Source organism: Ixodes scapularis, unplaced genomic scaffold (genome assembly GCF_016920785.2).
Source record: "Ixodes scapularis isolate PalLabHiFi unplaced genomic scaffold, ASM1692078v2 PGA_scaffold8__174_contigs__length_109621045, whole genome shotgun sequence".
NCBI lineage: Eukaryota > Metazoa > Arthropoda > Arachnida > Ixodida > Ixodidae > Ixodes > Ixodes scapularis.
In genome coordinates, this window is record NW_024609883.1 from 6,971,568 (window position 1) to 6,998,510 (window position 26,943).

A 26,943-nucleotide genomic window follows, 5' to 3' on the forward strand; every position below is an offset into this window, starting at 1 on the left:
TTCTTTGTGAGTGTCGGTGTTTTGGAGGGAGCAATTGCGTGGGCAGAGCGGCCGGGAGGGGGGAGTGGTTCCCCCGCGGTCGTTAAAAAACGTCTCGGGTTTCGGGAGTCTGCTCGGACAGGTCCCTTCTTGCAGATGGTTGTGGCTTTTAGCCGAATGTGCCTGTATATAGAGGGTTTTGCCGTTTAGTGTAAAATTGTCGCTTTTTGCCCGATGCAATAACTTAGCGGTTGGCGCCAGTCAGACTGGGAAAATTGCAGAGAACAACTCTACAAGGAATTTAGGTTTGGCGGTTAGAGCGCCAGGATGACAGCTCGCCGACCATTGGTCGACAGTGTACCACGTGGGAGTGGTGAAATTTGAAGTGATTGGTCCATCTCTGGAGGGAAAGGAGGCCTCTACGAGGCTAGAAAAGGGCTGCCGAGAGGATTCTCGGGGAATTCGGCTCTTGAGACTGGGGACTAAAGTATGGGGTTTTAATTTTGGAAGTTTTGTATATTACCGTTGACTTGTCGTTTTGTTTTAAAAATAAACGTGGCCCCACTAGCCATCGTAAACCTACGAACGTCGGAATGTGTCCAGCGGGATCGAACAACTTTTAGTTTAGCTTTTTTTTTCTTATTCGACTTTCCGGGGGACTTGCATCGGGCGAACATCATCATCGGTCGTCACCATCCTGACCGGCCCCTCTCCCTTGGAAAGTTGACTACGATATTACCGCGATTTCGTGTACGAGAGTTTGCTAGACGTGTATTTATCTCGACTACAAGCGTTTCCACTTTTCGCAAGCATCTTGCCACCAACGATGGTCACTGCACTTGACGAGTGGCATCGCTGTCCCCATCGTAGAACGACTACGCGGTGTTCCCTTGGCGTGTGTTGCATATGCAGCTCAGCAGGGGGCTACAGCTGGCCGGATGTGGAACGACAGCACTGTGCATTGTGTATATAAAGGCCAACCCTAACCGGGGAGCGTGTGTGTACTTCATGTCAGCAGTTCAGCTGCAGTTGTTATAATAAACTGGTCCCAGACCAAGTATGGCCTTGTGCTTTCAATAGCGTGCTAGCTGTTTGCTTCCCCGACGCTGTCTCTAGCTCAGCTGTATGTCTGAACAAGTGATAATTTTTTCTGGCAGGGAAGAACAACTTTGTTTTTGGCCACTCGACTCAATATTACGGTATTTCAACAGGTTTTGATAAAGCGCGTAAAGTAAACAAAATGCCCGAGCATTGAAGTTATAGTGTGCTAGTTCATAAGCAAACACCACACCGTTCTTTTATATGGATATGTCACGAGGTAATAAATCTTTTCAAAAACGTGTTGTCCTCGGTCCAGCAGCAATTTCGGGATTTAGCGAGAGACCTCAAATGCTCGGACGGTTCCACAGAGCGCTACGTCATGGAGCAGTTCTTCGGCCGCCACCAGGAGAGCGCTTTAATGAAATAAGACGCCATTCCCGTGTTTCGGATAAGTTTGGTAAATGCTACAGGTTTAATTCGTCGTCTGCTGTCGTCGTCTGCTGGTGTTGACAACATCAATTCTAAATGCTTGAAAAATACGAAAATGTACAGTGCAATTATTTTATCCAAACTTTTTGAGCAGTCTTTGGAGCTTGGTTTCATCCCCGACGATTGGAAGATTGGGAAAGTGATTCCTTTGCATAAATCAGATGACAAACATTCTCCAACTAACTATCGTCCTATCTCAATTACTAGCACACCCTGTAAAATTCTTGAACATATCATATACTCTCACCTTGCTAATTTTTTAGAGTCTAACTCTTGCTTCTGTAATGCTGAACATGGCTTCCGGAAATCATTTTCTTGCGAGACTCAGCTCTTGTGTTTCACCCACGACCTTCATTCCATACTTGACCGGGGCTCTCAGGTAGACTCTATTTTCCTAGATTTTTCTAAAGCCTTCGACAAGGTCCATCACTCCCTCCTTTTTCAAAAGCTTATCAAACTTAATTTAGACCCTAACGTCGTTGCATGGCTACGCTCGTTTCTTACTAATCGATCGCAGTTTGTAACTGTCAATGATGTGAATTCCCAGCCTTCACCAGTCACTTCAGGTGTTCCCCAGGGGTCTGTTCTGGGGCCTTTCTTATTTCTTATCTATATTAACGACCTACCTAACAATGTATGTCCCTCTGCCAGTCTGTTTGCGGATGATTGTGTTATTTATCGTGAAATTACTAATGACTCTGACATATTTCTCCTTCAGTCTGATGCTAACTCTATCTCTGAATGGTGTAGCTTGTGGTGCATGAAATTAAATACTGCTAAATGTAAATACATGCGTGTGTCTCATCTTAACTCAACAAGTCCTGTTTACTTCATTGGTAACGTTCCTCTTGAGTATGTGCCATCTTACAAGTATCTGGGAGTGCACATAACTTCTGATTTATCCTGGAAAACTCATATTAAACATATCGCTAAAAATGCTAATCGCATGCTTGGATACCTTAAAAGAAACTTTTTTCTCGCGCCTATGTCATTGAAACTCATTCTTTACAAAACCCTTGTTCGCAGTAAGCTGGAATATGCTGCGTCTATCTGGGACCCCGGTCTTGAATCGCTTATGTCTGAATTAGAATCCGTCCAGAATCATGCGTTCCGCTTTCTTTCAAAGTACCATCGTACCGCCAGCGTAACCATAATAAAAACCAGCTTATCCTTGCCTAATCTTTCTATCCGTAGGAACGTGTTTCGCTTGTGTTTGTTCCACAAAATATATCATCATAATTCATCTCTCAAGCAAAGGCTTCTAACACAACCCCATTATCTTTCAGCACGGAACGATCATAGTTTCAAGGTAGGCATTCCATACTGCAGGACTAACGCATATCATCATTCTTTCATTCCCACTAAACAACAACAACAACCAGCACCTCTTTGTATTGGAATCACCTTCCCATGGATGTTGCCGAAATCCTGGACATTAAGAGTTTTAGAAAAGCCTTAACTAACATGTATTGCTTCACAGAACTATAATCCTTCTGCCGTTTTGCTGTTGTGTATTGTTTCTATGTGTTTTTTTAAACCCACTCCCCTCTGTAACGCCTTTGGCCCTGAGGGTAAAATAAATAAATAAAGAAATAAATAATTGGCTGTGCAGTAATTTTTGTACTTTCAGTAAATAATCCGCTTAGAACTAATCTTTGACGCTGATAACCTGCGGGACATGCATTAACTTTTCTCTCCACGCAAAGGCAGCCGCAGAAATAGAAATAAAATAAGCGGCGTCCACTTCCTTAACTCGCAAATAGAACAAGGGGCCACGTAGTCTGGTGCCGAATACATGCGGCCAATATCTGTCACAGCTACAGGCTGGGAATAGCAAAGCATAGGGCACGCACGGAGTAAGGCTGAGCTCCAGAGATTTTCTTAAAGCTCGGCTATGTTCATCTTTGATTGAAAGCGACCCGCGGCTCGAATGTTCGCCAGGCCTTTAGTTCTCATGAGCACGGGTCGAGTGCTCGGGCTCATGATATTTGAGTGGGCTCGTCACTCTTTACTCATGATGCAAAGTCCTGGAATCACGTTTTGTAACGGTGTCAGCGACGCTATAAGACCCAGTAACGTTGGGCGTAAAGCCGTCGTGCAGAGCGTCATGTCGTCACGCGTTACGATGGCATTACGCCGTGACGTAACGCGGCCACATCCCGTGGCGCCATAGTGCCACGAGACACTAAGTCACGTGACGTCACTCGATACCATGACTTGAAACCATGACGCCACGTGACTACGTCGCGTAATATCACGTGAGACGTGACGTCACACGATTACTCAAAGTGCTAACAAAAACACGCCATAAAATACCACCATTTCTCATACATTGCAATTTTTATATTACGATTTGACCGATAGAGAAAAATACAGCCGCTATTTGTTTTTCTATTATCAAATATTTAGTTGCAGGTATTAACGAAACAAAACAAAATATCGGGCAGAATGCTTTTGAACCTGTTACCATTAGCTTTTGTTCGGTTCAGCTCCGATTTAGCCTGAAGGTGGCGGCGACGACTTGGGTTTGTTTCCGGCTCGACGCGTTTCTCCAAATAATATTGGTTGCAGGGAACGGTTACAGGTGTTGAGGCACGCGCGCGGGTGCTCTCTCGCTGATATCGGTCTCTTCAACTGGCACCAATTCTGTTCTGGTGTGCTGTTCTGTGTTTCCAAAGCTGTGTGTGTCGATGTACAAGCAATCAACCAGAGCAGATGCTCGCTTGTCGACGTCAGCAATTGGGAGCTCATAAACAACTCCTGTTTTCATCGAGGGTACCGAGTGTTCTGAACCTGTGCTTCTGTTTTCGTCTACGGACGCCCCAAACGAAACGCGTCTTGTTTCCTTCCCCGATCGTGAGTCTGAGCTATTCGTATACAAAATAAGTGCTTCTTTGCTTGGTTTTGAAGACAACCAGTTGTGAGTGTTTTCATCAGTTCGTCCGACTCGCGGACTATCTTCTGGTTGTGAGCGCGCAAGTGTGGATTTTTTCGTCCGATTGTTTTGGGCGCAATATTTTGCGATACCCGGTCGCGTGCTTTTAAGTCCGCCGTGTAGTTGGATATATAGAGGACTTTAAGGAAAAAAACGCGCGTGCCAAAAAACTATTCGACAACAACATGAAAGTTGGAATGTGCAAAAATTCGTGTACTATATAGTATTATCCAAAACTATGTCTATTAGCTGCGCTGAAAAGGAACTATGGCTTCGTTTAAAGTATGTATACGATTTATGCACTATAAAATAAAAAACGCGTAATTTTTTCCTAGAATAATAAAAAGGACGTTGAACTAGCGTCATCTGTTCCAAATATTATGAAATATTTCGTTTGATTTTGCGACATGCCTTTAAACGTGCGGTGTCTTTTGTGGTACAAGCGCAATGCGATTAACATATTATGAATTCAGTCGACACTCAGTATTTTGTTTTTCTCCGTCTAGGTTATCTACTGACCCGCGGAAAAAAAGATGGCGCTTAAGGCACGGATCGAAAATGGTGTCGTCTTCTCCCCGTACCCGTCGCTACCCGTGCCGGAAATGTCGCTTTACCAGGTGGTCAAACATTGCCTCGAGCAACACGGGAACAGAACAGCTGTGGTAAGGTCATAAAGGGATGTTTTGATATATTGACGATTTTATATAAAATCGTGCCGGAAAAAGGGGTTATGCCTCAGAAATTTTTGAAAACCTATATATGGTGGGAAAATAATTTCATAAGACGAATCCGCAAACAGTTTTTGGGTCATATTTTTAGTTTTTCGAGTTTTTGCTTCTAAAGGATCAAAGGCGGATTTGGGAATTTAGGCGATCGTCACAGGCTCAGATAGCTTCTGCACAACAAAGAAACTTTGTACATGGCTTTCTGAAGATTTTTATGAAGGTTGTTTTTTGCTTGCAAATAGTTTAGAGTAGTCTTTTGGGAAGATAATTGACCAGGTTCGGATGATAATAAATCCGGTAGCAGTCGTCTTTATGACATACGTTATATATGTAATTAAAGCTGAAACAAGCACCTGTTCACACCGCACAATATTGTTATAGTAAAATAAAGTTATAGTGACGATATGCCCTTGAACGCAAAAATAAACTCTAAAAGTATAAATTTCGGCATTATTGTTTTCAAAAAGGACCTTTTGAAATATACTTTTTTTTTACATGAAGAGCCCTTGGCACGTTCTAAAACTTCCAATCAATTTTAGATGTAATATAGGGTTTCGACATATGTGTCTGTACATTTATTATTACGAAATGATAGAAGTTCTGTTTTAAGACCCGAAGCTTGGTCATCGTAATTTGTATGCGGATTAATTAATTAATCAATTAATTAGTCGCAGCTTATCAGAGTAATCGTTGGCTTCGATTTAACGCACAGTTAGATAAAACAAGGCTGATGCGTATGCGGGATGTTGTTTAATATATTAGGGTTTTCCTAAATATGCTCAACTTATTAATTAAAAATATTAAATCACAATTGTGCGGAATTGTAGAGTAAGTGGGTGAAACAAAACATGCTCGATGTTCCCTTAGCCAAAGTGTACAATTTTAGCTTTTTCCAACTTTTGCGTTTCACGTACACTGAACCTTCATTGGACTTGAAGCTTGCATAGACCTTGGGGAAGTATGCGGTGTCTGAAAGGCCGAGGCTGGGTCTAAAATGGGCACCTGCACGTAGCAGTCTAAGCCTTCCGTGAAATGTGTTTTTGACAGGTGGCTTTTATGTTGTATAATTGCAAGGCGTAGCTTCCTTTCTCTAAAAGATAGGGTCTGAAAACTTTCCAAGGTCAGCGGCGGACGGCGACGCAGACGGCCGAGTTGAGTGACAGTCGCGTTTGGAGCACGTATTGATAGATGGCGTCGGGAGCAGCGTCGAAGAGTGTAACCGATCAGCGAAAGAAAGCAGACGACATGCAGACGCAATCGTCGGCAGCAGGAGTGCCGTTGTTGTGCAATTGCGTTTTTTTATTTTGGTTACTTCAAGTTGCTCTAAGATGATTCCACGTCAGTTCATGGTCCGGGTCATAATTTTGATATATTTTTTTTAAAAATATGTATGAAAGCCATGTTCTTGGGAGGAACATTAAGCTATATATGAACGCCATAACAATTGTTTTCGCTGGGATATAAAGTCGAGAAGCTCGAGTCGTGGTAATCGAGAAGATTTCACGATGCTACTTTGCGCAGTCGTCATTTTCTCATCAAAGATTTCACGTCACCATAACTTTCTTAATACATTTTACAAAAGATATACACCATATACACAAAAAGTAAAAATATCAATAGATTATTTTTATGCAAACAAAACTGTCAAACATGGCATAAAAACGCGTTTCAGAGACATATTCACAATTTTTTCGCAAATAAACCATCTGTCATAATACTTAACAAAACATATCAAAATGCGCGTCTATAAATGTTCTTTAGAAATATATAGAGATAATAGGCCTACCCTTAATTGTTTTATTGTTATTGACGCGGAATTGCAGCTAATTTCTCGAAATGTGTCAAGATTGGGCGTCGATATTTAAAAAAACTCCATCTTTTATTTTTTTTAAACTTTCCTTGGCACTTTGCAGTGACTTGAACTAACTTGTCATGGCAAAACATTGAGTAACATATGACCTCCAAACGGGAAAAGCTACGGCAAACCTTTACGCGGAGCGAGTTGACGTCTTCGTCATAGCGGCTTTGCCGCACAGCACCAAACATTTTGAGCGTTAGTTATGGCATGTATTTTATATATTTCAAATTGTTTTTTTTTCAGAAGGGGTTAGTATAGCTGACATGAAAATATACCTTGGGCTGGAATATCATTACTTAGCTTACAATTCACTAAAAGAAAACGGCCCCACTTTGGAAATTTGCTAACTATGCATACCTAAGATTAAAACTCTCAGTTGCGCAAGTGGCCATGTATACATCCGGCCTCTTAGCATATGATGACTTCCACAGATGAGACGCCTGGATTCCTCTCACAGGTTTTACGGTGGCCCACTCTACTTGCTTCACCACACGAAACTCTCGAACCCGTTCCGCAGACAGGTGGAACATGCAGACATTTGTTACTGTTTCACGCAGCACTTCCACAAAGTCTTTAGAGGTGACAATCGTTGAGTTGAGCGAAGATCTCAAGTTGGTGAGCGTTGCGTGGTGTTTAAGAACACCACCTACTCCATTACAAGCGCTTTTTCCGTGTCCAGTGGCTGAACAGATCCATCTTGCCGAAGAGTACGGCTTCCGAGATAATTCGTGCAATTGGAAGCGATTCTTGAAATGCACCGCCGCTCCGTCTGATACAAAAATTATTTCAGAAAGAAGCGGGTAATGTTCATCGACATACTCTTCTATGGCCTTTGTGGCTAGAAGAGCGTGAGCTGTATCATGTGTCGTGTCATCGCTGAGAGCGGTAAAGCTTTGCGTGCCTTGCGTGGACGTAACCGCACATGTGAAGAGAGACACTTGAGTTTTTTTCCAATGAAAACTCTGACTTCCGTCGGGAAGATGACTGTCCAATTTTCCGCAAACTCGAATTGGAACATCACTACCTTGGGTGGTGAGGCGGTCCTTCTTTCACGTATCAGGCTCCGTTGAAGGTCACGGATGTAAGAATACCTCATATACTTTTCGCTCCATGACTCCAGTTCCTTTAGGTAGGCGGAAGTGTCCATAACCTTTTTGACGAGTTCGCCGGCGTTTCATAACGCGAAACAGATCTCTTCGTCGAGATGGTGCGACTGCAGCGAGATTCTCTGCATTTTTGGGGCACTTTTTGCAACGGCGCAGGAAGCAATCGTTTTGTGGAGCGCTGCAGAGGTAGATGCGCTTGAAGTAGTCTTCAGTAAATGTCTCCTGTGAGGCATTTGTTATTGCCGTTAAAAGCAACTGAAAATTGACGCAATATATGCAAGAGCACACCTCATGCTCGGGACTCTTTTTTACCCATTTTCGTCGTAGGGAATAAAACTTAGAGATGCCTAGTTCTCGATTGGGATGGTCCTTTGTAAACAGCTGGTAAGCTTCCTTAATAGAGCGGGTCATAAACCTTTTTACGACTTTGATCTTGTTGTCGTTTATCATAGCTTTGACGACGTCCTTTTTGTTGGGTCTTTGAATAGAGCATGCGAGGTCGTCGCGTGTGTAATACTCAAGTGCAACTCTCACGTCTTCGGCATTCGCCTTTTTCCCCCTGTAGGGATCAGGGGTTGCCCATACACCACCTTTACGCTTCAGTTTTCTCTCGTTTGATCAATCACGTTGGCAGTCGCTTCTGCTACCAGACGCAATATTTTTTTCTTCGAGATGCTTGGTGGCAGAAGCGTGTACAATCGCTTGCGTTCCTGGTGGGAACTGCATGCCTATAGGGCTTCGCGGAACGCGTCAAACCACTCCGCGCAGTGCTCACATCTGTCTTCGCCGGTTTTCATGCCATAAACGCCTGAAAGCTTTCTTCTAATCGAAGAACTCACTTGAGCTTGTTTTTTCTTCAAATATGCTTCGAGGCTTTTTTTTAAATTGCTTTCTGTGGCTTCAATGGAGTTACCGACGGACTAGCAGCACATAATTCTTGACTCACTTCAGCCAGAATTTCATCAGAGTCCCAGAAAGAAGAGTCTCATGTACTCACGTTGTGAGGAGAAGCAATCTCATTCTGGAGGTATTTGTAGCAATGTTGGCATAAAAGGTCAGATTCGTTCACTGTCCGTGGAGCCAGTAGCTTTTCCAACCGCACTTTGTTGAGTCTTCCCGCCGATACGAGGTGCTTATCGCTATACACTTTCTTCTTGTGTCTCCGTAGATAGTCCACACAGAACAATCGCACGGTGCTGAATCGTTGGGCCATGGCTGTTCCATTTGACACTAGACTCTTACTCGCTTCGTAAATGACAGAACTTGAAACGTCCTCGCAAACGCCTATTTGAGAGGTTCTGAATTCCTCTCTCCCGGCTCCGAATATCCGGTCAAAGTTCCGAAAGAAAATGTCCTTGTGGTTATCAACTTCTGTCTTCCCTTGTAGATATAATCGGTGCGTCGCGCATGTTTAAGCTGGTGTTGTTTGTTTCTAGTTCCACTTATTGAGCACCAGAGACACCGAGTTTCCTGTAAGCATAGCGATAGTCGTCCGTATTTTTTTTTTACCTTGTAAAAGTTTTTTTTTTTGTTGTAATGTTTTTAGGGTTTTCGGTCTTGGAGTGTAGTTTATGTGTGTGTGTGTGCGTGTGTGTGTGTGCGCGTGTGTGCGTCTTGGGAAGGGGGATTACGGCAGTAAAATGCAAGAGGGAGTTAGGGGTTCGGTCTCGGTCGGTTCGCATAGCCTGGTGCAACCCATTTGTTCGGGTCCTTGGGAGAGGTGCCCGTTCCCGTTACTGTCCTTAACCTTGGAGTGATTTAGTTTGTCTGGTTAGGTTCGGTCAAGTCTTTGCGGTCGCATGTCTTGATCTTCCCTATTTTATTTCTTTCCGCGTGGACATGCATTTATTGTCGTTCTTCTTGTGAATAAGTTCAGCTGCGTTTGAGAGTTCGTTTTGCACTGTCCGTTATTTTTGTTTTTCCTCGTCTCTGGGTTTAGATTGAAATGTTTCCTGACCAACTGACATGCATATTTTCCCTTACAACTACTCGCGCCTTATTTTTCCGTATCTGACTCTTCACAGCTTTGGGTTTCAAGGCAATGTGATGTGCTTACGATTACTAACTACCGCAAGCAGTGGCGTTCGCAGGCGTTTCTTGCTCGTGTTAAGGGGCGGGAAGAAGAGGGCAGGGCGGGGGAAAGGGGGGGGGGGGGGGTATAGTCACACAACGATAAAGCAATGCTCGGAACAGCACGACTTTCCGCTCTTTACGACAGAGTCCCGCTTTCCAGCTTTTGGCACTTCCATGAAGGGGACGTTATGCGGCAAAGCCGCTCTAACGAGACGTCGACTCGCTCCGAGTGAAGGTTTGTCGCAGCTTTTCCCGTTCGGAGTTCATATGTTACTCAATCTTTTACCATCGCAGGTTAGTTCATGTCACTGCAAACTGCCAAGGGGAGTTTAAAAAAAATAAAAGATGAAGTTTTTTTAAATATCGGCGCCCAATCTTGACACATTTTGTGAAATCAGCCGCATTTCCGCGTTAATAACAAGAAGACAATTAAGGGTGGGCATATTATCTTTATATATTCGTAAAGATAATTCAAAGACGCGCATTTTAATATGTTTAGTAAAGTATTATAAAAACACAGTTTATTTTCCAAAAAATTGTGAATATGTCTCTGAAACGTGATTTTTTTTTGTTTGCATAGAAATCTGTTATTGATATTTTTAATTTTTTGTGTATGTGTTGTATCTTTTTTGTGAAATGTATTAAAAAGTTATGGTAACGTGAAAGCTTCGATGAGAAGTTGATGACTGTGCAAAGTAGCATCGTGAAATATTCTCAATTTCCACGCCTGGAGATTCTCTATTTTATATCTCAGAGAAAAATAATTGTTACGGCGTTCATATATAGCGGGATGTTCCTCCCAAGAACATGGCTTTGACATATAATTTTAACAACAATATCAGAAATATGAGCCGGACCACCATTGCATGAACTGACGTGGAATCACCCTCTATCATTGTCCTCATTTACTATTTAACCAAATGCACCTTACAAAATGATTATGTTAAATTTATTAAATCACTGTCATCGCGGGCAGTTTCGCCATTTTTATTTTTAAAAAAGCAAGCCGAAACAAGCAGGTAGAGCCATCTATCAATGCGTGCGCCAAACGCGCCTCGCCACTAGACCCGGTCGTCTGCGTCGACATCTGCCGTTGACCTGGCATGGTTTTTTGTGGTACCTATTTTTTTTTTACAAAAAGACAGCTACGCCTTGCAATTTCGCAAGATAAAATTCACCTTTAAATGCATGTTTTGACGAGAAGTTTAAATTTAAACACGCATGCGCCGATTTTCACGGCCTATTTTAGATCGAGACTCGGCATTTTAGACAGGATATAAATACAAATACATAAAATATCTGAAAAAGCAAGTTCACAAAACGCTTAATATGACCGAAAAGCGCTGTTAACTGGAGTGACAACGTTACTCTCGATGCTTAGCTATTTTTTTGCCATAGTATTGCGAAACCCGTGATTGTTTTGAGCTTTCGTTCATGGGTGCCATGACCGAGTGTTTTCCACAAAATTTACAGCATTCCGTTCCTCTTTCTTGTCGTCCATGTGGTGAGCCGTATACGTGCTGTAACGGCACTCGGGGAGTGCCGGGTGCGTGTCAAGGCGTGTGGAGACACCTACTCAAGCTTCAAGCCTCCTTGCACAACCAGAGATAGACGAAACTTAACGGGGCGGTGCAATGATTTTAAGATTAAAAGAATTTGCATCTCGTCATTTTTACGTTCTTTATCGTGTCCCGGAGATAGAGAAAACATCTTCTTGATTAAAAAATGTCGCAATCCCGGTGCATAATCGCAAAGCAAAAGTCGAGCCTTTCCCCCTACCTGCAGCCGCGAGTGACAGCCGAAGGAACTACGGCGAGAAGCTTACCTGACCTCGCTCGGCTCTAAGCTGCAGCATAACGCCCGCTAATGTTAATAGAGATAGGAAGCGTCCTCCGAGAGAGCACACAGGAAGCTACACGGCGCCCCGAACTACGTCACTAGGAGGGAGACCAGGTGTGGACCCTGAAGACTTTTTAAGTTGAGGGGTGCCAGAAATGCCAATATTTATTTCTTTTTTTACACAACAACTAGGGCACGCAAGCGAAATCAGTTTTTTGTTCTTTACTTTACAAATGTCAGAAAGCAACTTCCACAAATCTTTGACCGAAGTCCGGAAATTGTTGCACCCTCCATTCAAAACAACTGGACTTGCTGATGACTTTGTTTAGATAGTCGCTCCTGAAGCCTGGAATTATTCGCCCGAAATGTTTCTTTACTTCCGATTTATTTAATAAATTTATGTAAACGAGCTTGACGTGTGTAATAAAACCTTCACATATTTTACTTGTGGGTGGGTTCAATGTTAAATTGAACCCACCCAAAACAATGAGTAAGTGCCATCAAATAATAAACCATATGGCAAAAAGAAATGGCTACGACCTAGCTTTGCATCTTAAAATACAACTTCAAGTATATCGACAATTAAATTAACCATCCAAACCATTTAAAGGCATCTTATTCTGATTGAATGTTTTACACAATTCCAAGGGCTGTTCATACTAACAAAAAACGAATATATTTAAGAATGACTTTTCTAAGAAAATGTATGTTGACATTTGATCTTGTAGAGTTTCTCCTTGTATTCAGCGGCGGTTTTCGCTAAGACAATATATTTTGTATAATTTATTGCACTTGCTGAATAAGTATTTGTTTAAGCTTTCATTTGCGAAATTATTAATGTCAAAAAATTGGATGTCTTGGAAAACATTGGTGTGGACCCGCAATCTCTCACACGCACAGCAAGGTGTACCACAGGCGTTGACTTAAGAGAAAGTGCATGTTCCCTGAGTCTCACATTGATGTACCTCCCAGATTGTCCTAGATGCACCTTTCCGCATGACAACGGTACTTCGCATATAACGCCACTGTGACATTCCACGAACCTTCTTGCATGGTTGATTTTACATAGGTCATAGGTATCCTGCTGCTCGTTGACTTTTGAACATATTAGTTTAAGTTTGTCGGGCGCTGGTGAAGAGGATGATAACTTCAAACTTGGCGGCTACTCTTTTGAAGTTATTGAATAGACGGTGAAGGTAGGGCATTACCACAGGTCGTATTTTCGTTCGGTTTCGACTTTCTCGTTGGCGTGCTTTTAACATGATCACAACGACGGTGGAAATAACTGGAATTGGGTACCCTGAAGCGCGAAGTCGCTGCACTTGGATGTTAAAGCTCTCTCCTGCTGTGTGGTCGCAACACTTCTTCAGAGCCGCCCCCAACGTACTGACAACGATTCCTCTCTTGACGAGCTTGGTATGTGCGGAGTCAAATTTCAGATGACGTTTCTTCTGAAGTAAACAGAATTTGGAGAAAAGAAAAGTGTCACGAAGCTACTACCTTCAGTGCGCTGAACGTAGTAACGTAGTGAACGCTGAACGTAGTTAACATAGTAGAATTTGTTGCAGGACCCCTTTAAGCGGTGGGGCAGGCGAGCTTGGAATGCCTGCCTCCGGCCACGGCACAATCATTCTCACTGTCTTGAATTATGGTCAAAATGTCGTCACCGAAAATTAAAAAAAAATAAATAAATGGGGAGCCGTTTTGCTGACTAACGCTGTCAGAAGGCGCAAACGTTTCCGAAGTTTTGCGTACCTTAGGTTGGGGACTTAATTCGTAGATATCCAGTATTTCTATGGGTACATGTCTTAGCTGTTCAAAGTGCCGTTTCAGGTATTTCCATCGATCATGCGAAGCTCATACGTGCGGTTCCATAGAACTCGGACGACAACGCCTTTAGAGTATTTCTTGCGGCTCCCATAGTCTCTTGCCTAGGCTTGGTCGTTCTGATGCAGATGCCATTTTTCCATGTTCCGCGATGTGTGTTGATTTGCCTGCCCTGTGTGCACTATATTGGTTATTGATGTGCTAAGAGAGTCAAGCCTTGAGCAATATTTTTTTCTTGAAAACATTTTCGCTGGTGTTGATCAATTGCTATCTGCGGGGTCGTTCGTTATTCCACCAAGACGTACAGGTGCCTATTGCCGATGCCTTGACATTCACCAAGTACTTGATCGCGTTTAAGGATTAAAATTAACTGTCGGGCTAGTTGGTTAAACATCTTAATTACAAAAGCGCAGAGGACAAGGACAGAACAAAGAATGAACAGGGCAAGCGCTTACTAACAACTGATTGTTTAATACATAATAAGAGAAAGACCAAAATGAGAGGAGAGTTAGTAAATTAATATGCCAATTGTATTCCCACGTAAAACGATTAAAAGTTATTTGAGAAAAATTCACAAAATTAAGAGACTGATAAAAAAATATAAATAAGAAAAGCAACCAGATTAAAAAAAAAAAAAAAGGTTGAGGTACCGTATCTCTTTCTCGGACAGTGAAATTGATGGTGTGCTAATGCACGTGTCTCCTTTCTCGATTATAGTTTTTGCCTCAAAAATTTCTCAGGCTCTCTTGCTCCGAAAGTGTTTGAGCACTTGCGTTTGATTGGATAGAGGAGTGCATGTACGGCCTCTGGTATGTATGGCCAAGTGTCCTGACCGTGACGCATGTAGGAAAAGATCATGCTCTCGTAGTGGTACATTTACGCAGTGTACGACAAGTGTTCAGATATGTTGGTGAATATCTGGTCCTGCTGCATAAACGACCTGAACAAAATGACCCAACTGTGAGCAATATTTTCACCACGTTCCTTGCTCAATCTCATTGACTAAGGTTTACCTACGAGCTACCAGATGAAAGCAAGCTTCAATTCCTAGGTATTCAACATGTTTGACATAGAAACCACGGTCCAAAAAATCACTTCTACCGTTTGATTCGGCCCATTTTAAAATTATCAGGAGAGGAATTGTAAAAAGCAGCCTCATAGCAGCCTTGCAAAAGTCATGCGAGCAGACAGCGAAGGAGATTTTTGAGGCACAAGTTCAAAAACTACATGAATCTGGGTATACCAGTTCTTTAATGTTCGATGTAGCAGAGAGCCTGACCACTCACAATGAAAGAAGAGGAAGAGGTAAGACACGCCGCACATCAGTGATACCCTACCAACATAAAGTATCACACAACTTGAACCGAATAGCGTCTAAATATGACATACAGGTTGTAACATCAGCTCATGACAAACTTAAAAAAAAAAAAAAAAACTGTGTCCAGAAATCAACTCACAGAACGAAAGACAAGAACACTGCTCAGTGCACCACGCGCATAAATATATCAGCTGGAACGTCAACATCGTTTACAAAATTCCGTGCACATGTGGGAGAGTGTACGTCAGTCAATCTGGGCGCTGCGTAAATGTGCGACTCCGAGAGCATGATCTTTCCCTACATGCGTCACCGTCAGGACACTCGGCCATACATGCCAGAGACCGTAAATGCACTCCTCAATTCAAAGAAACGCAAGTACTCAAACGCTTTCGGAGCCAGAGAAAGTTTTGAGTAAAAAAACTCTAATAGAGAAAGGAGACACGTGCATTAGCACACCATCAATTTCACTGTCTGAGAAAGAGATAGGGCACCTCAACCTTTTTTCTTAATCTGGCTGCTTTTATTTATTTTTATTTTTCTATCAGTCTCTTAATTTTGTTCATTTTTCTCAAATAATTTTAAATCGTTTTACGTGAAAATGCAACTGGCAATTTGATTTAGTAAATCTCCTCTCATTTTCATCTTTCTCTTATCATGCATTAATCAATCAGTTGTTAGTAAGCGTTTTTCCTGTTCATTCTTTGTTCTGTCCTTGTCCTTCGCTCTTTTGTAATAAAGCGTTTAAGGAATGGTAGGTCTTAAGTTGTTCTTATATATATGGGCCAGGCAACTCAACAAGGTAGTCGGGAAGATGCGCCCACGATACATTTGGCAAATTTGTCATTTATTTGAGGAGCTAGTGCTCCTTCTCTTTATCCAGCGGATCAGAAAGGCGTGTCGATCCCGTATGACTAAATTTCAGGAGGTATACGCACGTGTTAGTCCTCGGCGGTGAGACTTTTAACGTGAAACGATTTTTGGCTAGGTGCTCGCCCTTTCGTGAACCCAGAAAAAAGAGAAATAGGGTGTGTAGTTGAGATAGTAGGTTCGGTCATGTTGAAAAGACATTAAAACATTTTCAGCATAACCTTTTCAGCATAACCTTTTCACTTTGCCAGGCAGCCGTTGTCCATGGGGGGCCGTAGCTCCGGGCAAGTCGCCGGCTAGCGGCGGCGATCCAAGCCCCGCGCTCAAGAGCCAGGGAGCCGTTGTCGTTTGTCCCGTGCAGCCGAGAGCCCCAACTGTCGTCTTACCGTCCCCTCTGTAGCTTGTCGTCCTCAGACAGCGCCGTTGTGGACACGAGGTTGTCTACTTAAATGACGCCCCTTTTGTGCTTTCGGAACATGTCATCAGCAGCGCATGATGCGGTGGGAAAAAGCATGATGGGTTCCAACATTTCGGCATTAAAAACTGTTTTAATACGTCTGCAACATTAATGTGAAGACTGTATAAAAGCGTGTCTGCGAGGGCCGACGCTGATTACCATCCTTATTGGGCGGAAGAGGAGGAGTCAGGTACTCGACGCTGATTGGTTAACAGGGACCTCATGTGACCAGAGGGGTAGGGGAGGAGAAGCTCAGCCACCTGTGCGCATTTGGGGGGGAGGAGTTCGAGTGTATGGAAGGCTCTGGAAGATCGCCAGGTTTGTCAGCCCGGTTAGCTGTATAGTATCGCTTCATACTAGGAACAACTGTCAAGTGTGCATATGGTACGCGTTAAACTATTTGATGAAGAACACCGTGGACGTAGGTGTCTGGTGTCTTGTAGCTCAGAGTATCGTCCAACGTTTGTAATGGTAGAACGTTTCATGTATGCAATAAAAATCTCTAGCAAATTGCCATAAATTTTGAAATACGCGCTATCACTGCGGGTCCTCAAAAAACAAGGAACAACAATAGCTAACCGGAAGCAACATACTTCCCCCGGAAGTTCGGCCATGTTTGTTTATGTTTACCTCTTAACATCCTGTGTATGTTGGCAAACCGATTTATACGGTGGCAGTCGTTTCAGAAAGTCATCGATCGCTTTCCTTCACGCTGTAGGCAGTAAACATGTCAACGATACCTTTTTGAGAGTGACTCGATTACGTAGCTTCGCATACGCGGTTTTTGTGTTTATATTTGAATAATAAAAAGCTAAATTCCAGCTGGAATTTTAGTTCTAATTGGTAAACCAGGACGCAAGGCTTAATATTGCTGTATATACTTTCAGTGTAGCAGCAGCTTAGTTTTTCACAATGGCTATAAACGCGCCGGTTTTTAATTCCCCACTTATACAATCTGGGACGTCGCATACCCAATGGATAAAAGTATAAATTGATAAACACGTTGCAGGTCTGGGAGGACGAACAAATCACGTTCTCAGAGCTCCTCAAGATGTTCCAGCGGTACGCCGCTGGGTTCCAGAGACACGGCGTTGATAAAGGCGAAAAGGTTCTGGTTCATCTGGACAACTCTCTGGAAAACATGATCGCAATGTACAGTATCGTGTTTGCTGGGGGAGTTGCTGTGGCGTCTGAAACGATCCTGTCAGACGGTAAGAACAAGTGCCACTCTTTTACAAATTGTATTTTGTAGGAAAGTGAGCAATGTCATCATAACCCACGGCTACACGGTTTAGAAATAATTAAGTGAACGCGAGATTGTGACACAGGCACTCCACGGGAACAAATTACTTAACAATCTTGTGTGGCGTTTGTTCTCCGTATGTTTGTTAACAAGTCAAGAATGTTGATCTTCAGGTGCTGCTCTGGGGGCTCTAAATAATGTTTAACGGCTTTTAAACGCTCGAGACCTGCTCAAGTGCTCTAGAAAGAAACACACTAAAGCGGACATCGGTGAACAAAAAAGAAAAAAAGGGGGGAGGCACACATACTCAGCGTCTTCGTCGCGAAAATGAGGCGCCGAAAAAGAGATAACAGAGTTTGGTTGGGCACAGATAAGCGAGGTAGGCACGTTCTGCCACGACGGAGGGACGAGTGAGGGAACGAGGCTCGTCTCAAAAGACCCTTTTCGACATTCAGTCAAGCAACTTTGATCACTATCACCATCTCTGTGTGTGGCATCGACTGTACCAAACTAATGGTGGCCTTCTTGAGACTGATGAAAATATAAGTTAAAGATCCTACCAAGCGGCGGATATATAACGCTTCGATATATAACCCTCAAGCCGTCAGTACAACATAAGGCACAAATTATATACAACGACTTCGTAAGCTGTTATTTTATAGTGTGGTGCAACCAATTCTTTTGGACAACACTCCTAAATAAAAACTTCCGCAGCCGTTGTGCCTAATTCGTCCGTCGTGTGTATACATAGATCAGTCAGGCCGCTGCACGAACACAAGGTTACGGTATATTGTTGACTCAAATCAAAACCGGCGGAGCATCTTGCAGTGTACGTGCGAGACTGCAACTGCAAACCGATACTAACAGAAGCAAAAGTCTTCAGAAGGTTCCGTGAGACCAAATCAAGTGAACTCTACGAGGCGATGACCATCAAAGAGAAGGAAAACTCTTGTGTCAGTGCACCATCAGTGGCAATAAAGACAAATAACTTCATTGCTTTACTTTTCCTACTTGAGGTTGTTTAAGTAGTTTGCTGTCAACAGCTTCCATTTCCCTTTTTTTCCCCTGGTATTTCTCAATTTTTTTTCCGCGTAACATCCACCTATTTCTTTTTTGGGTTTTCTCTAATAGACCATAATATATTAAGAATTGTTAATATTATTTTAACCATAATGTATAATAAACAATTGTAACTAAGAACAATCAATAGAACCAGACAGATTCACCAAGAAGCTAAGCGGCAATTGAACCCCTGACCATGGAGTTAGCAGCCGGACATCATTGCTCGGCGCCATAAGCAGAAAATAAACGGGAGCGCAAGCAGCTAAACTGAGTATGGCTTTCCAAACAAAGAGCTTATGAACAGAATAGTTGATGAATGCACAGTGAAGAAGTAGGTTTATAACCTAATTAACAATGCGCTGAATCGCGAACAGATTAGCTCGCAAGTTTTCTGCTCACTTTTGTGTCTTCGTGGACACCAACGTTTAGTAAAATTAGTAAACTGGAAAAAAAAAAACTCCCCATAATGACAAAGATTATAAAAAAAAAAAACTTAATATTTACTTGGCAGTTAAAAAAAGTTCTCAATACATATTTTGATATTCTGATCTAGGATGAGTAGGAAATTTCTTCAGTTATCGTCGCGGTAAAAGTACTATCAAGAGCGTTCGACAAAATTGGCCTTGAGGAATAAACTGTTATATAGACATTTTTTTACGGCGTTCATGAAATGAAGGATTTTTTTTACCTTTCCATCTTGACGAGCCGACGCAAATTCCCGGCGACAGGCTGTTGGTTAAAGCCATTTCTTGAATACCGAGATCTTTTTTATCCGGACTCCGGCGAAACAAGGGCACATCTTCGTAGAACCACAGCATGCGGCGTCGGTGCTTGGCGGCAATGAAAAGTAATGTTCCTATGCTTGAATGCACATTTAGAAAAATACCTTATAATCTGGCGTTTGCCTTCCTTAATAGTTGCCAAAAAAATAAATAAAAGGCACAAGAAAAGTGACCTTGGCAAGTTTGGCAAAAGTATCTAAGCGGGTTTACTTTATAAAGCTAAGTAAATAGACGGATCTTTATCTGACTGAGCAGATGCAGATTGCAGATTTCGGCGTCGTAAGCTACTGAAAGTAAATTTCTCTACGTCATCAAGGATGCTGCACACCAAGATTTGCATGCAGGCGGCTTTTTCTCGGCGTTATCTATAGCCAGCCGGCAAAAGCCAGGCGGCGCCAGCAGAGTGAGAGCCCACGGTTATAACCCGTCTCGTTGTAATTTGGCAAATGGTGAACGATAAGCTCCACATTGCGTGCTGACGGCTTCGATATGCGCTACGTATACTAGCCCAAATCACACACAGTGGAGCCTGACGCAGCGAAAAGCCCGATACATCTTCACAGTAAAACTTCACTCCGGTGATACGTAGTCACGTTCCGATTGGTCCGCCATGGCCGTAGCTTCCGCGGTACTGGCGTGTTATGCGATCACGGCTTCCTGGTCTGCCCAGTATTTCTTGCTTCAGACTCTAGGCTAAGCGGCGCAACCAGAATAACAGCTCACGTTTAAACCATGCAGCCGCCAGTCACAAGGATACCCAGTGTTTCTTTTTTCAGTCGCTAGAGAGCGCCAAACCAAACCACATTGCAGGCGTATGCGTTGCGTCCGAGCCTTTGTGTCGAAATAAATAAATTAATTGATGCTGGTTATCTTAAAGAAATACTTCAAAAAAATTTGTAATATTCCCGTCGTGTTCAAAAATGGGCTGAATATGATCCGTAATATCCGTAAATGATGGATGAAGAAAGAACAAACAATTAACACTAGGACAACACAACCACAAGCTGTCTCGGTGTTAATTGTTTATTCTTTCTTCATCCATCACCTGAACCACCACGCTCTTCTCCCAAGCATCCGAAAACGACAATCGCACGTTTTATTTTGCGCTTGATGGCAGTAGTTTTCATTAGAAATTGTCCACTCTGGTTATCGCTCGGAGAGCAGCTAGAGAAGAGCACATGACATCCGGCGCAATCATGACGTGGCCTCTCTCGGGACGAGCAAGGTTGCGGAGAGGCTGCCGTCGACAAGACGCCTGCAAGCAGGGCATCCGGCCGCTGCCTCATATCTGCCCGTGCGGGAAAGTGCGCGCAATTACAAGCTTGCCAAAGCTACGTTCACGCGCACGCTGCAAATGCTTTCACGCATGGGGCACCAGTAAGGTTGTAGTTCGAGAGAGGCATCGCATCTTCCTGGAAATGTCCCTAAACGGACATTGGAAACGAGGCTTTGGCGACAACCACCAGGTGCCACTCGCTAATCGTTCAATCCGTTTTAAAATTTCTTTTCCAGTCTTTTTCAACAATAGACTGGGGTGTCCGATATCATACTTCTTCGTTGAACACATATAAACAAGAAAATAAGCGCTGAAATTTCGTTATAGGATCCCCTTAAATAATTAAAGCATTATAACGGCTGCAGTCGTAGAACCGAGTACGGTATGCAGTTTGTTTAAGTTCCTAAATAGACCGATCAAGCATTTTGTAAAAACTATTATGAACCTCGAACATGTGTGGGTGTGATATAATTCACAAACAAGTCACCTATGCTGACCGGCCACTATCCCTACATTAGATAAATCGCAAAAATGTTCAGTGCATGTCCTTCTCAAATCCTCCCTCTATATAGTGAAAAGCCACTGTTTACGATCTGTTACATATACGAACTTTGATGCTTTCATCAAAATTAGCCCTGCCTTTAATTTCGCAAATTTTGATGCTTTCAGGAAACACGCTGACTAGTTTTTAAAATCTTGAATAGTATCTGAAGCAATCTAATGGAGGCCACATCACGTGAACCCAAGATGGCAGCGCCCATTCGGTGGACGGTGAAAACGCTTTTGGATCATGTGACGTGAGGTCAGGCGACATTAAATGACGGCACCTGACATAAACACAAATTCAGTTTCACCGCTAAATTTAGCGAGAAATGCACGAACGGACGTACAGTTAGACAGACAAAATTCTGAGATTGCGGGTTCCGGAAAAACACTTCATAGTTTAATAAATAAGTTTATTCTAAACTGCCTAAACCTTAAAAAGCTGTATCGCGGCCCTACGCAGAAGCCGAATAGGAAAAGCAGCTGGAAGGACGCTAACCAACTGTGTTTAAATAGCCCGACGTTTCGCGGCCTGCTCGGTACTTCTTCACGGGCGGCTTATTTGGCTGGGTGTTCGTCTTTCTCTTCTTCTCCTTGTCGCTGCCGTTAAAATCGTCTTCTTCTTTTTGTGACTCCTCTAAGTCCATCCCATCCCTCTAGCCGCATGTGCATCCCGTACCTCAGAGGCACCAGCGAAGTTCTCACCCGTGCTCTCAAACATTACGGCATAGCAGTGACACACAAGCCCGTCTCGACCATTGGCCACCATCTTCCTCTTCCATAAGATCGTCATCCAAAAGAAAAACACCCAAGGCCTTGTTTATCGCATCCCTTGGGGGGATCGGTGGCCGAGTGGTCTAGCGCACACCAGCTCGGAGCACGTGGAGCGAAAGCTCGAGTTGCGGTGGAGCGAAAGCTCGAGTTGAGTTGCCCCACCCCTGCCCGTTTCGATCTGGATGAGCATCGTACCGGCGTGCGGTCATGTATCACTACTGCGTGGTGCACGTTAAAGACCCCAGGCTAGCGGCTGTACCGCACTGGCTAAATTGCTCATCTACAGCTGGGAGACTCGTCGCCCCTGTGAGGCAGACCAAGTTCTAGGCTGTATAAACACACACACAACCCAATTTTTTTTTATCGCATCCCTTGCGCCGACTGCAACGCCTCATATGTGGGAAAAACCAAGAGCTTCCCCGAACGTGCACGCAGACACAAATATGACGTAAAAAAGAAGGACGTGCAAGTAAACGCTCTAGCGGATCATGCAGAAAAAAACGACCACGTCATCGACTTCGACAGAAGTTCCGTCCTGGACATCGAAAGAAACTGGAAAAAACGACTCTATTTAGAGCCCTGGCATATCCAGCATACCAAGAACAACCTCCACCGGTCGATCGTTACCCTCCCAAGCAGCTATATTCACGGACTTCGAAGAGTCACAAAAAGAAGAAGACGAGTTTAACAGCAGCGACAAGGAGAAGAAGAGAGGGACGAACACCCAGTCAAATCAGTCACCCGTGGACAAGCGACCGAGCAGTCCGCGAAACGTTGGGCTATTTAAACACGGTTGGTTAGAGCAATTCCAGCTTCTTTTCCTAGTACTCACCTAACCAGGCAGATTTTGCCGAAATGTTTACTTTTCAATCAAGCCGAATAGGCTTATGTAGCGATTTCTCTTTCTTAGTATATGAGATTTGCGACTATAGACACATAAAATAATTAACCAATTATTGTTTCAGAATATCTTCAAAGGTCTTTTTTCTTACCATAGAAGACTCCACCACCCGAGCAAAGCTGGGACGGTCGAGCATTTTATGATCAGTCTTTAGCCGGGGTCACACTTCTTATACGTCATACAGAAGAGAGTCTGCCTACAGATTCGAAAGCGAGTCACCGCGAGATCCGCGCTTTAAATGGCACATGGCAATGAGTTCAAAGATAAAACTTTGCACGCGGCATAGCAATGCATTCGAACTACGGATATTTCGGTAACCCGTTTTTGCAGACTCTCTTTTTTATGATGCATGAGGAGTGTGACCCTGGCTTTAGAGTATTCTATGGTTCTATGGTGGTGGTTAAATATAATCGTTTCTCAGTCTATCTTATTTGTTCTTTTTCAGATGACATTCTTTATATGATTCGTAATAGTAACGCCACCCACATCCTCACCACATCGAGTGAAGCTAGCCGTTTTAGCGGCATGCGGGAAAGGCTGGAGATAAAGGTACGCGTACTCAAGCAAGATCGGGATACAATACAATATTTTACGTCATTATTTTTTCATTGTTCTTTGATTGGGGTGAACAAAGATACGTTTGGAGGGCGCAGAAGATATTGCTGTGCGGCGCTTCACCTTGAGTGGTTAGGAAATGTTGATTATCTCAGAAGAGAGGAGGGAAGATCCTTTGATCTCAAATAGCTGTGGCCGTTTCGTATCTACAGTAGCATATTCGTCGAACGTTTGCAAAAAGCACTAAGCGTAAACGCTCTAACTTTCAATATAAAACATTTAAAGCCGGTTATAACGTTTTGATGTTTACAAAACAGATATGACTCAAATTTGAGCATTCCATCTCTAAAAAAATTGGTTTGTGGGTGTGCTCATACGACCCGAATTAACGCCGCATTCAGACCGGCGACCCAACCGTAACCGCGGTTGCAATACGAACGCGGTCGGTTAAAGGTGCAATACAAATGCACACGCAGATGATGATAAAAACAAGCGGATCCGCTTCGCGATTGCGATTTGAACGCCAGTGTGAATGCAGCCTAAGTCTGCCTTAAGGGGCGACTTGTATCTCAGATGTAGACGAGCTATTTAGCCAGTGCGGTACAACCGCTTGCTTGGCGTCTTTAACGAGCACCACGCAGTAGTGATACGCGACCGCACGCCGGTACGATGCTCATCCAGATCGAATTGGGCAGGAATGGGATTGAATCCAGGATCCCTGGGTTCTACAGCGCGAGCTTTCGATCCATGTGAGCTGGGGCCCTAAACTCGTCAAACACAAAGCTGGGGCCGTAATTTTGCGGAGCACGCCGACTGGACGCCGGCGAACAAAGTGCGAAGACATTGTCGTGATATTCCAAGCGGTGCGCTTCGTGAACTTCGGCCCAACTTTCTGTATGACGAGTTTAGAGCCCCCTGGTGTGCGCTAGCCCACTCGGCCAACAATCCCTCATAATTTGCTCTTGTTTCGGCTCTTGACTGTTTTAGGTAAACGGTGTCTATACTAAAATTCGATGTCGACAAAAATTAAAAAAAGGAACAAAAGAACAATACAATTTTGTCACATGCATTTTTTTTCTAATGTTGTGAGGTACCTTGAATCTTCCGATTCTCTTGTCAAACTATACTCCATCTGACATTAGAAAGGCTACACTGTTAGAAAAACTCCTGTCAAAATATGGGACACATACATGCTAACCTTGTTGCCACAACATGTACTGTATTACCGGACTACAGAACATGTTCCATACTTCTTTAGTACGGGACATGTTGTTGCTGTATGGGCAGCCACAACAAGTTCCATACACCATCATCACGGAACAAGTACTGTATGCTACAGGAAATGTACCATCGTGGCACGCAGCAGCACATGTTCTGTTGCAAGCCATGCCAGAGCATGTACCATTTTTACGAAGTACATTACATGTTCCAATGCGTCCAAAACGACACAGGTGACATTTCGTGTACGTACGGAAAAAGTTCAGTCTTGTTTGTGATAGTACTCGCCCCATTTTATGTTACTGCCGCTATTCATGAGTACATCCGGGCTTTGTATGTCACATGCCAAGCTCCTCCTTGAAAAAGTTGATATGCGACATGCAAAACAGGGATGTCGTGGCAGTTTGCAGGCGCAACTTTATGCACGTCTTTGCAACATAAAATTACCTGCAATGCGCAAATGTTCCCCAAACTTGTATGTATGGAAAATTTGAACTGTCGTATCTAATGCGAGCACTATCCTGAAAACAGAACAATGAATCTGTGACATATATACTCAATAGAACAGCCAGGAACGCATGAGAAAGTGTTCACATGCTACGTCAAGTTTAGAGAGCATTGTACATGTAGTGGCGGGGATAAAGGCAGATAAACATTTGTAAAAAAATCGTTATCAAACTAAGTTCACGCTTGGTCCTTTTGGTTCCAACCCATAGCAACGGACCTATTGCAAAGAAGACTGAACAGTTTGCTGCTTCAAAAATATGTACATTTATTTTTCTTTTAAATGACTAGAGCAGATACACAATAAAAAAAACACAGTTCATGCCGCAAATATTTTGGGGGGCAGCTCAGCCATAAAAAAAAATATCAAAGTGAGCAGTCTCCTAAAAAAATCTGACCAAAAATTATGCTGACATGCTACATCTCGAAAAGAACCATCTTGGCCTATACACCAAATTGTAATATTAACAATAGAAAAGAAAGATTAATCTAAACAAGCACCGAAGTTTCTTTCCACTTCTTTTGGAACTTCGAGAACTCTTGGAGGGCTCCCTGCGCCTTCAGATGCACCAGAGCAACTTTTCTTGACGACTGCCGGGACCCCTCCTGCGGGTTCATTGCCACAAGTCGCCTGAAAAAAAAGATAACATAAATAATGGGTGGGATTTCTTAGAGGAGGATGTATAAGAGAAGCTAAGGAGTTCCTGGCTCCTTATTTAACTTCTCTATCGGTTAGTAATCCAATCTGGACAAATTCTAAACCTCGTCTATAGTATACTTTCAAGCCGAGACACGCCCTTAATTTGGACAGTCCGTGCACACACCATGAGCCTCCAAGTCTGATCCTTGCATCAAGACGAATTGTGATTGTACACAAAAAAAAAAAAAAAAAAAAACGATTCAGCTTACTGACATCAGTTCTCAGTAATAACTGGACACATTTCGGATCTTGTGTCAGCACACAACGCTAAAACATTCTACAACCCGAGACGGAGGCTACAAAGAAGGACGAACACCATCCGTCTCAATTGAAACATTTGTCTTCGAAGCCTCCATCTCGGTTTGTAGAATGTCATATTAACCAGCTCGCCTGTCTAGTAAAGTTGTACCCAACGATATTTCGGTTAAAAAAAGGAATTCACAGTACCAGTAAATGCAATATTACAAAAAAACTTGCCTGAAGTGCTTAAGCAGAATATTCTGGTTATTATTAAAGGGAGGTTATCATTTGAGCCCGTTCTCGTTTCGCCCTTCTCACTTGGCCCTTCTCAAAACAACCATTCTCAAAAAGATCTTCTCTCTTGGACCTGGCGCATTCGGTCCTTTCCCGTTTCGTCCTTCGCATTTCAACCCGCCTCATTTGAGTCCGTTCTCGTTTCGCCCTTTTCCCCTGGCCCTTTTCAAAACAGCCATTCTCAAGAATATCTCGCTTTGACCCGTCGCACTTGACTCGTTCTATACGAAAATCGTTTTTTTTTTTGGGGGGGGGGGGGGGGTTATATTAATAAGTACATTGATATATTTTGTGCGTGCGTGTGTGTGTGTGCCACGCTACAGGTATACTCTCTCTG

General features: G+C 43.2%; 1 protein-coding gene across 1 annotated transcript in view; it reads left to right on the forward strand.

Moving 5' to 3' along the window:
• Nucleotides 1-4,977: 4,977 nt before the first annotated feature.
• The window catches only part of LOC115309879 (4-coumarate--CoA ligase 1), a 59,353-nt gene continuing 37,387 nt past the window's right edge, over nt 4,978-26,943 (forward strand). Inside the window, exons 1-3 of the mRNA XM_029968124.3 lie at nt 4,978-5,106; nt 17,524-17,725; nt 23,541-23,644. Coding sequence (XP_029823984.3) covers nt 4,978-5,106; nt 17,524-17,725; nt 23,541-23,644 — 435 coding nt within the window. The remainder of the gene's footprint in view (nt 5,107-17,523; nt 17,726-23,540; nt 23,645-26,943) is intronic.